This window comes from Juglans microcarpa x Juglans regia, chromosome 8D, assembly GCF_004785595.1.
Source record: "Juglans microcarpa x Juglans regia isolate MS1-56 chromosome 8D, Jm3101_v1.0, whole genome shotgun sequence".
Taxonomy (NCBI): domain Eukaryota; kingdom Viridiplantae; phylum Streptophyta; class Magnoliopsida; order Fagales; family Juglandaceae; genus Juglans; species Juglans microcarpa x Juglans regia.
The window spans coordinates 15573055-15584951 of NC_054608.1; the positions used below are offsets into that span (position 1 = coordinate 15573055).

The 11897-nt window shown below is 35.0% G+C and overlaps 1 protein-coding gene across 1 annotated transcript; it reads left to right on the forward strand.

The window, feature by feature from the left end:
* The first annotated feature begins 5342 nt into the window (after positions 1-5342).
* On the forward strand, positions 5343-11483 carry LOC121243045 (IAA-amino acid hydrolase ILR1-like 6). Its single transcript, XM_041141102.1, has 5 exons — positions 5343-6056; positions 7166-7291; positions 10112-10426; positions 10523-10651; positions 11104-11483. The coding sequence occupies exons 1-5, from the start codon at positions 5565-5567 to the stop codon at positions 11467-11469; spliced, it is 1428 nt and encodes a 475-aa protein (XP_040997036.1). The 5' UTR covers positions 5343-5564; the 3' UTR covers positions 11470-11483.
* Positions 11484-11897: the final 414 nt, after the last annotated feature.

Here is an 11897-nt window from a genome sequence, read left to right on the forward strand (position 1 = left end):
TAAATAACCCACTTCCTTTTGTAGATTTTTAACCATATCTACATTATGTGGCCCCTCTATCTCTTGCAACCTTTTCAATACTTCTATCTTCTCCTTTATCACTTTCTCCCCTCTTGTACATCTATTCTTACTCCACTTTGACAATTCTCTACTGCACTAGGAAAGAGTAGATTGTTGGCTTTCCATAGAAGGAGCTTGCTTAGACTTCTAAACCTCCTCAATTATTTTACCACAGTCCTCATCTTTAATCCAACATGCTTCAAATTTAAAAACCTTTCTATATCTCACTCTTCCTCTACCCTCCTATAGAATTGATAGTAAGAAAGGTTTATGATCTGAACTTCTAGCAGCCAAAGATTCAACTGCAACATGTTTATGCATAACTTTCCAAGGTAGATTAGCCATAGCTCTATCTAATCTCTCCTTTGTAAAGTTATCATCAGCATGTCTATTATTCCATGTAAATGAATCGCCCCTGCATCCTAAATCAAACAACCTATTATCTTCAATAGCAGACCTGAACATGCTCATTTGACTCTCTGGTCTACTTCTACCTCCAACCTTCTCTGACTGCCACAGAAATTTCATTAAAATCACCCATTACACACCATGGAGAGTCTTTTGGTTCAATCTAGTACCCGTTTCATTTTTCTCAAAATTGGTTAAAATCGTTCCGATTTCAATTTTCCTTTTCTAACACTAGATCCAACGGGATCGGACCGGTTCATATATATATATATATATTTTAATTTTTTATATTATATATAAAATAATTTTGTATTATATGATAAATTACTAATTAATATAATATTAAGTTTTAAAATCCTATATCACTATAGTCTATAATACAATTATAATATATATAATAATATACTGCAATATATTACCACTATATTATTATATACTATAATATATTGTATTATATGTACTATATAATATACCAGAAAAGGGGACCAAACCAAATTGGAACTGGTAAAACTGGAAGTACCGTTTAGTATATAAGCAGTGCGGTATCGGTTTTTCAAATCTCAAAACTGATATTTACCGGTTTGATTCTAAAATATTTCAACCGACGGAACTGGACCGGTTACATCCCTAATAAAGACCTTCTGCTCACATCTGAATAGCCATAAAATCTAGTTAATAGCCATATTTTTGAATGGCCCTGGACTATAACCGAACCACTTATATGTCTTAATGAAAAATTATAAATGCTAAAATCAATCTCATGCTTCCACAATACTGCTAAACCTCCACTCCTTCCCACTGGGTCCACTGTAAGACACTCCTGAAACCCTAACTTCCTCTTAACTGCCTCTACTCTTGGTTTTGCAATTAGTGTTTCCATAAAAAACACTATCTTGGAAGACTTCTGCTTTACCATTTGGTAAAGATCATGAACTATCTTGATGTTCCGAAACCCCTGACAGTTCCAACTCAAGAAAATCAAAATCCTTGACGGGGCTGGCTAGCAGCTTTCACCGATCCCATATCCACCCCATTTCCAATGAAATCAAAATATACTTTTTGTTTTTTACCACTACTCGTTTCTACCTCTTCATCAACCAAGAAAAAACTAGATCTCTTTTTAACAAAAGGTAAAAGAGGATACTAACCTTCGTTCCCCTGCACGTGCGCCCTTCTCTTCCAATTACCCTTCCTTCTCGACCATTGTCCTTGTAAAGCTATTATATAGTCAACTGCCACATTCTCCTTTGTAAGTTGACAACTCTCAAATGGGTCGATAATTTCTAGAGGCCTCTTATTCCCGTGTTCCTTACTTGTAAGAATATGGGCCCTAATGGGCCTTGGGCCCAAGGACTCAGTCACTACAATTGGATTTTTCTCTCCTTCCCGAGAGTCATTAGAACCCCTCATCTGGTCGATCTTTTCCTTCCTCCCCACCCTTAACTCCTGGATTTTATTTGAATGAGTCAACTTGTTATCTGGCTTTACAATTCCCTTATTACTCGCCATGATAAACTCTCCACTAGAAGTAGCATGATTTCTGTTAGCCGCAATCGAGAAACCACTGGAGCCCGACACTCAACCTCATTGTACCCCACTTGAACTTCCCTTAAATATGTCGATCAGAAACCAATTTCCCAGTTAACATCACGAACTGGTGAATTAGTTGAGGATCCATCCCTCGTTACATTTTGCCCCCCCACCTCGTCTCATGACTCCACTATTCGCCCTCAGCCACAACCTAAATTGTTTAACTCTATCAAAACTTCATTTGTTATATTTCTAATACCTCCTCATATGATATGGATAAGGGTAGATGGTGTATGAGATCTCACATTGTTTGGAAATGAGAAGTTCTTGCTCTTTATAAGATTCCAATGGGGCTCCAGTTGTATCATTATCTAGTCCTTTTGGAGTATACGTCATGTGGTTTGGACCTTCTATTAGAGAGTTACAAACGGTATTAGAGACAATTCCAACTAGAAATGTGAGACTTAAGTCGTGCCTCCTACAATAGACAGGCCCGACGAGGATGTTGAAAATTTAAGGGGGCTAGATTGTGATAACCCATATGATATAGATAAGGGTAGGTGGTATATGGGATCATATATTGCTTGAGACTGAGAAGTTCTTGCTCTTTATAAAGTTCCAATGGGGCTCCAATTGTATCATTGACTAGTCCTTTTGGAGTATATGCCTTGTGGTTTGGGCCTTCCATGGGGCGCTACAATACCCATACCCAGCTTCACATCCCACCTCCCCATGGACAATTCTGCCGCATCTGAAACATATCTTTAGCAATTTCTTGTACTTGATCGGCACCCACATACTCATTGAGTTGAAATTTATAGTTTGCCCACGAGTAACTGGTTTTCGTAAATCAATCTTCACTTGAACTCTGAGATTGCTTCTCCATCCAACATCATCTTTAGGAACATCCACATTCAAAACCCTCCCAATTGAATTCCCTATCTGCTCACCAATTCTTCTATTCATACAAGCCATAGGCAAATTATGTAGTTGAATCCAATAATACTCAAAATGAAAATTGATCTAATTTGGTTGTAGGGTCACATTAAATGGCCTCACCGCAAACAAATTGTTATCAAACAGCCATGGTCTACCTATCAAAACACGATCTCTATCCTTGCAATTAGTAAAGATCATAGCGTAGGTGTTTTCTCGAATCTATTTAAAAGTAACATTCAAATCCAGCTTCCAGACCTTGAGCATGGTTGAACGAATCACATCCATCCCAATACGTCTACCAGCAAAAATTCTCCCAATCAAACTCCTATTCTCACACCTTCTCAGTTCATCATAGTCCTCCAATTGAACTCCAATTTCTGTTTTTTCTTCATCATTGAGACTCAATTGTTGGCAAACGTCACTTAGGGGTTGGGGTTCCATTTTCAATAGAGAAAACCTACTCAACGTGAGACTATCCCTCTTCACTCCTACTGAGTGAAGAGTCAATTTCCTTCTCCTCTTTCACCTAAGTCGACGTCCAAGACAAGATTAGCAAATAGTAATCTTTGGAGAGCCTTGTCTTTTCGATTCTATTAGTTATAACTATTGCATATTTTAGTTTTAAGCATAAGAAATGACATTTACATGAAAATGTGTAAATTTTGTATATTCTTTTTAAAAGATGGATAAATATGAAATCGGTATGAAAAAATTATTATTTTAATAGTAGACTCCATTTGTATTTAAAGAAAAGTATATAGAATTTGCACACCATAGAATAACATTTAGGATTAGTCTATAATTATTGTATAAAAATTAATATTTATTTTGATCTTCGAATGCAAATTTCATTGCACTTTAAATATATTAGTGCTTAAACTTTAATTTTAAATTTTTTATATATTGTACTTTCGACTTATTCAAATAAGTCTTTGTGTTACCTTCCCATTAATAATTTGTTAAGATGCCCATGTAACCACCGACTACTGACATGTGTCATTTAAAAACTAAAACTATAATGTGAGAAAAAATCTTTCAAAAAGTTGAGAAGGCTTATACATCCGTTATTCCCTTCACATCGATGGCAATGGGTGCACGTAATATTAAATATAATTATAAGATATATAAATTTTTTATATTATATTTGCAAATCATGTCATATATAGATTTAATTTTTTGGTAGATACTGCATTTTTTTAAAAAGAGTGCGAGATTTGTATACTATAAGACTATAAATATTATTTTTAATAAAAAAATAATATTTATAATCATAAAATATATAAATATTATATAATTATTTAAAACAAATAAATATAAAATATATATATATATATAAATTAATATTTTAATAATAAATCTCACTATTTTTTAAAAACAACCCATACACGATTCATAAATATAGAAGCATGCAAGCAAACCTTACGTACGGGGCTATCCTGTTACGATCCTGTACACACGGCCGGCCTATAATGAACACGTGACGTGACCCAATCAACATAAGTGGTTTGAATAATTAGTTAACGAATAATTAGTGGAGAGACTAGTACTTTAATAACATCATCGATCAAGTCAAGCTGGTGCGTAAAATATGCTTAATAAAACACTTAAAATGATATAATTTTAATTTAAAAAATGAATTTTAAAATTTAAAATTTATAAATTAAATCTTATATTTAAATTAAGTGGATCTGCACGGGGGTAGAATAACTCGTAAAAATAACTCTCGGGCTAAAGAAAATATTAATAAAGAAGTGAAGAGTAGTGTCAAGATCAGCCAAGCGGTGGTTGGAGCGCTTATGGGGCCGGGGTTACCATCGCCTTAGTGCAGGTTTGGAAATAGTTATTATTATAAAATTTTAACTTTATCTCATCTTCTCTCCTTTTCTAATATAATTTAAATATAAATATTTTTAAATTAATTATTATAATTTTTTCAAATTAACCATTATAATTTTTTTAAACTTTCAAATAAAAAAATAAAAAAAAATCAAAAATTTCAAACAAAAATAATATTATAAAATTATATTTTAATTATATTTTATCTTTATAATATTTTTTATTTAATTTTTTTTCTCTTCCTTTTTAAAATCTAAAAAATATTCAATTCAAATTATGTCACTATTACTCATAAATTATTTTATTATTATTCATAAAATTATCATCTTATCTCACTCTCTAAATGAACTAGTGAGATTTAAATAGTGAGTTGAGATGAAATGAGTTAAGATAAAAATTAAAAGTTAAATAAAATATTATTAGAATATTATTTTTTAATATTATTATTATTTTAGAATTTGATAAAATTAAATTGTTTATAAATTTTAAAAAAATATAATGATGAAATAAAAGGGGAAGAAATATTTAGATAATGTTAATCAATTCCACTGGGCCTTGATCAGACAATTCTATTTTATAACCTCAACACCTAATCCCTATCGTATGCTGCATATTCCCCACGTGCACATATTGTTCTCTTGCCTCTGTTATCTCAACGTGCTCATGCTCACCTCTCACCTCACCACTCTCTCCTTCCTCTTCTTTTTCTTTCTCTTTCTCTTTCTCTTTCTCTTTCTCTCTCTGTTTCTGCTCTGCCCTTCCTTCTTCTTCTGCAAGTCTCTCTCTCGGAAATGGATTTTCAGAGATTTCTTGTGCTACTCTCCATCTCTACGTTTGTTTCTAAATCCATAATCCCGTTTGCCAAGCCGAGAACGACAGCCGAAGAAGACCGGCCGTTCTTCGACCCGAGCTGCCTTCTCTGTCCAAAGCCTTCCTTAGCGATCAAAAACCGGACTGTCCCATCAGCCACGGCCGACTCTATGTCCGTCTCAACTCCCGACTGCGCCGTTTGGAGCGCCAAAGCATGCGCGGAGGCGGTTTTAGGCTACGCAAGGCGACCGGAGACCGCGGAGTGGATCAGGAGCCTGAGGAGGAGGATCCATGCGAACCCGGAGCTTGCTTTCGAAGAGTTCGAGACCAGCAAGTTGATCCGAGAGGAGTTGGATAGCATGGAGGTTAGCTACAAGTACCCTTTGGCCAAGACTGGTATTCGGGCTTGGATCGGCTCCGGCTGTCCGCCGTTTGTGGCGATCAGAGCTGACATGGATGCACTCCCAATTCAGGTCCCTTTGTATATGCATACGTATATGTATATATGAGCATATGTATATGTATATGCATGTATTCTAAGTAGGGAAAAACATTTTTTGGGCTATGTTGAGGACAATTAATAGAAGCTCCAAGATTTCCATTTTTCTACATTAATTATTATTAATTATTTTTCTAAGCTTAGAATCATTTTGATGTAATCGCTAAGAGGCCACATGAATTGGAATTGATCAGGTAAATTATATATTCCTAATATATAAATATATTGTGTTTTCCTTCTTAATGCTGACATGGTGTGAGTGAGATCTCACGTCCGCTTTGATCAGGTGCATATGTACTATGTACAGTTTCGACATACGAAATATCCCATCTCATGCGAAATAGAATTTATGGGATAGTTCAGATTCCAAATCAAAAGTTGTACCATCATTCATGGCGGCTTTGATATATCTTGAATTTAAAAAATTCTTCTTATAGTATTCACCAGTCTATATCTGACGTTATATGAAAAATATCTATAAAATTACCCCTAATATGAGATGTGTGATGTGAACAGATTTGTAGCAAAACTCCTTTGCATTTTGCTTTTTGTATTTTTACACTGTTGTACTGTAGTACGATCTGTTGTCATGATCAGGTGTATATAAGTATAATGTTCAGAGTCATATGCATGGTGTGAAATTTGCATTTACCCATGTTGCATGTAATAGATTGTGAGATGCTTCAAATCCCAAAGTAAACGTTGTAATTATAGATGTCTATATGTTCGTGTTAGACATGTGAAATTATCGTTTGACACCTTGCGTGTGATAGATTAAAGGACAGTTGAGATCTCAAGAACGAAAGTTGTACTAGCCTGGCGGCTAAGTACACAATTTCTTTTCTATTTTTTTTATATATTTTTTTAAAAAATTAAATTTAATCATAATTATATAATAATATCATAATAAATCATCTCAGTTTATAAATTTAATCTTTATTATAATACTTTTCTTATTTTTTTTGCATTGACCTTTGTACATCTGTGGACAGGGTACTCATTATGAGCTGAAATATTTAGATTATCATAATTAAAGAACTTTTTATTATCCTAAAAGGGAGAAATATAAATATGTTGTGGCAGGAAGCTGTTGAATGGGAGCACAAAAGCAAAGTTGCGGGGAAAATGCACGCTTGTGGGCATGATGCTCATGTTGCCATGCTTCTCGGCGCTGCCAAGATCTTGAAGAGTCGCCAACATCTTTTGAAGGTTTGGCCTCGGTTCATTCATTTGTATTACTGATCTATTTATATATCCATTACTCTCTTGTGGTTTGAATTTTACTTTATTTGGTTTTTAATAGTAAATTTTATATTTTTCAAAACGATTAAGTGGTAATTACGCACTTCACGACTGTATTTAATATTAAATTATTTGTTTCCTTATTTTTTATTTTGGTTAGATTGTTAAATGGTAGAAAATTAATATTTTGATTTTGTAAGGTTGAATAATACATACATATATATATATATATAGGGGTTATGGGGTCGATCGGTCGGTGCACTAGGGTAAAATTTGAGTGGACAACATTGGATCCAGAAAACGTGCACAATGGTGTGTTAGATAGCTATATAGGACAGTAATGAATTGAATATGTTTTGCCATTCTCGTATATAGATGCAACACGTGTTACTTTTCCAACAAACATAGATATCAGTACTTCCTCTTGGTCATGGTCACACTTATTACAAGATATAAATGTCCCCTGACAAGCTTTAATTTGTTCAGTTTTTTTTTTTTTCCCTTTTTTAGATTGTTCAGTCCAATTTAGAGTTTTTTTTTCCTTAATTTTTAATCTAAATATTTGAGAAAAAAAAAAAAAAAAAAAACATCTGGACAGTACTGTTTAATACAATAGAAAAACATTAATAGCTTATCTCAAGAGGGAGGTTTGAAGTTCCGTTTCGAGAATAATTATTAAATTCTCGACATCTTTGATCATTTCTATCTGAATTTTACTTTTAGGAAGTAGTCGAGCATTAAGAATGCATCTGTGCCTAACCTATATATGTCGAGTGTTCTTTAGCATCACATTTAAATTTTGGATATTCCAGACGATAAAGTGAAAGATATTAATAATCGGTCATAATACTCAATCTTTCACATGAATGCTCACTAGCACTACCTTTTTTACAAATTAAGGACGTGGAAATCCATTAGAAAATAAAATTATATTAATGAGAAATGAAAAAAATAGAAAATTGTTACTGCTAAGAAGAGATCACACAAATTAACGTGACTTGATATGATATATTAAATTTATATTATAATAAAAATAGCTTTAGTATTTCATATACCACATCAAGTCATACATATTAGTTTATAAATTTATTTTTATAAAATTTTTTTGTGACTAAAATATTTCTAAAAAATAATGCTAATTATGAATGATTATCTCTCGAATGCTTGGTCCTTAAGCAGGATATATATATATATATATTCCTAACTTTTTTTTTTTAATATGCTTAAAGGATCATGTTGGCTGCTTGTTAATTAATGTCATGGCACCTTTTGATTTGTAGCAATAATCACTCCGGTTTTTTTTTTTTTTTTTTTTTGTATAATAAAAGTAGCAGCGATTATTCTTATTTTCTTTAGATGCTTGTAATATTGTCTGATGAATAAATTCTTTACTTTGTTGGGTGATGTATTCAAGGATGCCAAAATTATTTTATCTTTTCTTATGTGCATGGTTTCCACCGAGCCGATAGGTAGTACGAGTGAGACCATGATGGAGGGGGTCCCTCTCATTTTGCCGCTTAAACGGGGTGTAAAGCGAACGGGCTGGCATATTTTATTAAGGGCGCTATAAGAAAAATGAATATTTATAACGAATTATTTACGATAAAAATGATAATTGGTAATAAGAATATACTCATTTTGATAAAAAAAATAATCATTTTGATATGAAATAATTGACAAGAAATAAGTAATTTTCTTATAACAGGTGTTATACATTGTAGTTGTTTTGTAACTTCAAATAGATCATGCATATATGATTGCAAAATGGTGATAGTTCGAGGGGTCAAAAGTTATCGGAGGCGTTCGGCGAGTGGCTTTCTTGCGCCGTCAGGAGCCCCTCTGCCGTCTCCACGCGTGGCGCCATTGGGGTCTGTGAGTCTAGAACCTCCAAGAACGGTCGATGATTTTCTCTCAGGGTGGCGCGTGTACTGCACGAGCCACCGCAGTTGCTTGGAGCATTGTCCTTTTCCGTTGTTACAGTGGTTTTTCTATTGTGTTTTATTTTGTGTCCTGTTTTCTTTTCTTAAAAAAAAAATAAAAAATCCAAAAATTTTGTTCATTCGGACCTTGCTCCGAACGGTGTGATCCCCCTCCGCTTAGGCGGTGTGTGGGGTTGGTGCATCCTACTTCGTGTAGTAGGGGTATGGGTTTTGTCACCTGGTTACTATTACTCTGTCGGGGACAAAGATGTATACGACGGAAAGACTTAGGTCTTTAGAGATCTGTCATATGGACTAGATCATGTCAGCCACAGAAGTGTGCTGGGGAGCTATTAACATATGTAACTGACTTTTTTTAACTCAAATTTATATGTTCTCTATTATGAATGAAATGTGATCTCTTTTATCAAAAAAAAAAAAAAAAAGGGGGGGGTGTCAAAATATAACTTCCCCTTGAAAATTCTGCTTTTGACATATTTGAAGTCTACCTCGTTTGACGAATAATACCGAAAATCATGTGTTGTTTTGGATGGATGAGAGAATATTGCGAGTCAATTTGGGTGTGCTACGTACTTGATAGAATATGATTCCTATCCATTGTCTCATTAACGTGTTATAATATTGCTGGTCAAAGTGTTCTATAGTACTAGGCCAGGAGTAATTGATTGAAACATGGAAATATTCCAACGAAACAAACAAAGAAAATGATCAATATTTGCCTTGTTTATTGATAATTCCTGTTTTGCTTTATGTCAAATTTTGTCAATCAAGATTCGTGCAGATATAAAACAAAATAAAAAAATAATCAACAACAATTTGAAATTTTTGTATGGTTGGCCGTCGATAGGGAACAGTGGTGCTGTTGTTTCAGCCTGCAGAAGAAGCAGGGAATGGTGCAAAAGGGATGATCGGAGATGGGGCTCTGGAGAATGTGGAGGCCATATTCGCAGTTCATGTATCCCACATGCATCCCACGGGCATCATCGGATCAAGACCTGGTCCTTTGCTTGCCGGCTGTGGCTTTTTTAGAGCCGTCATCAGTGGAAGAAGCGGCAGTGCTGGGGATCCCCACCACTCCGTTGACCCCATTTTAGCAGCCTCAGCTGCAGTTATCAGCTTACAAGGTATTGTGTCTCGCGAAGCAAATCCACTGGACTCGCAGGTATGTGTGCGCGCACATGCATGCGTCTGTTTGTGCATATTATTTTGGGTACAAGAATTCGTGAAGTTGCGTTAATGTATCATCTTTGTCACTTAGGTTGTCTCGGTAACATCGTTTAATGGAGGTGACAACCTTGACAAGATCCCAGATACTGTTATCCTCGGTGGTACCTTCAGGGCTTTCTCTAACACAAGCTTTTACCAGCTTCTTCATAGAATAGAAGAGGTTTGTCTTGAAACCACTTCGATTAATTACAGTATCTCTAAAATTGGACCTGCCATGATCTTGTGTTGAGAAGTCTCACACGGTTTAGAGATAAACTTATCACTTTATAAGGAGTTACCCCACTTCTCCTATTAGGCTTTTTATGGAGAGAAATTTATATTTTTATATAGTATCAGAGCAGGTTAATCTATGATTGATAATGAGTTCCTGCAATGTACCTAAGATTATGATACCGAAAATACTGACTCATACATAAGGGAGCGTTGAGAAGTCTTACACGGCTTAAGAACAAACTTATCCTAAACTTTATAAAGAGTTATATCACTCCTCTTCATTTTTCTGGCATCAGAAAGACAATAATTGTCTTAGGGTAGCCTGTTTATAATTTCTTGAAAAGTACAAGTCTTAAAACGCTTGAGCTAATAGCAATCAATCTGCATCATCACAAACAGGTAATTGTGGAACAGGCCAGCGTTTACAGATGTTCGGGAATGGTTGATTTCTTCCAAAACGAGTCCACTATATATCCCCCCACCGTGAACGATGAGAAAATGTACGAGCATGTGAGGAAAGTGGCCATTGATTTGGTGGGTCCAACAAATTTCAGGGTGGTTCCACCAATGATGGGTGCTGAGGACTTTTCCTTTTACTCTCAGGTGGTCCCGGCTGGCTTTTTCTACATAGGCATAAGGAATGAGACCTTGGGTTCTACTCACACAGGCCACTCACCTTATTTTATCATCGATGAAGATGTTTTGCCTTTAGGCGCGGCAGCTCATGCCACCCTTGCAGAAAGATATCTGTACGAGCACGAATGACATGCATGAATCAGACGACACAAGCGACAAGGAGTTCATCATGGCTTGCATTCTCTATGAATTCTGGTCAGATGGGATTCCAGGGATACATTGGATGCTGACAAGCTAAACTGCTATATGAATTCTACATCTTATTTTAGTTAGTTATTGCTATTCATGTTGTCAAATATAAGAATCATTGTAAAATTGTAAAGGTTCGGATAAGAACTAGAAGGAATGAAATACCTATTTCGCAAGCCAAACGTGCCATTCATCTGTTAAATATAACACCTTGTTAGGGATCTCGGTCAAGTCCCTAAACACTATGATCTCCACGCCAAGGGTAACCTTGTGATGACCGAATCTTCATTTCTCTCTTGCTTGGTTCTCTAACAATGGTGGCCAAGATGACCACTTTGGTATGGTGAGGTTAGGTGTTTAGGCTAAAA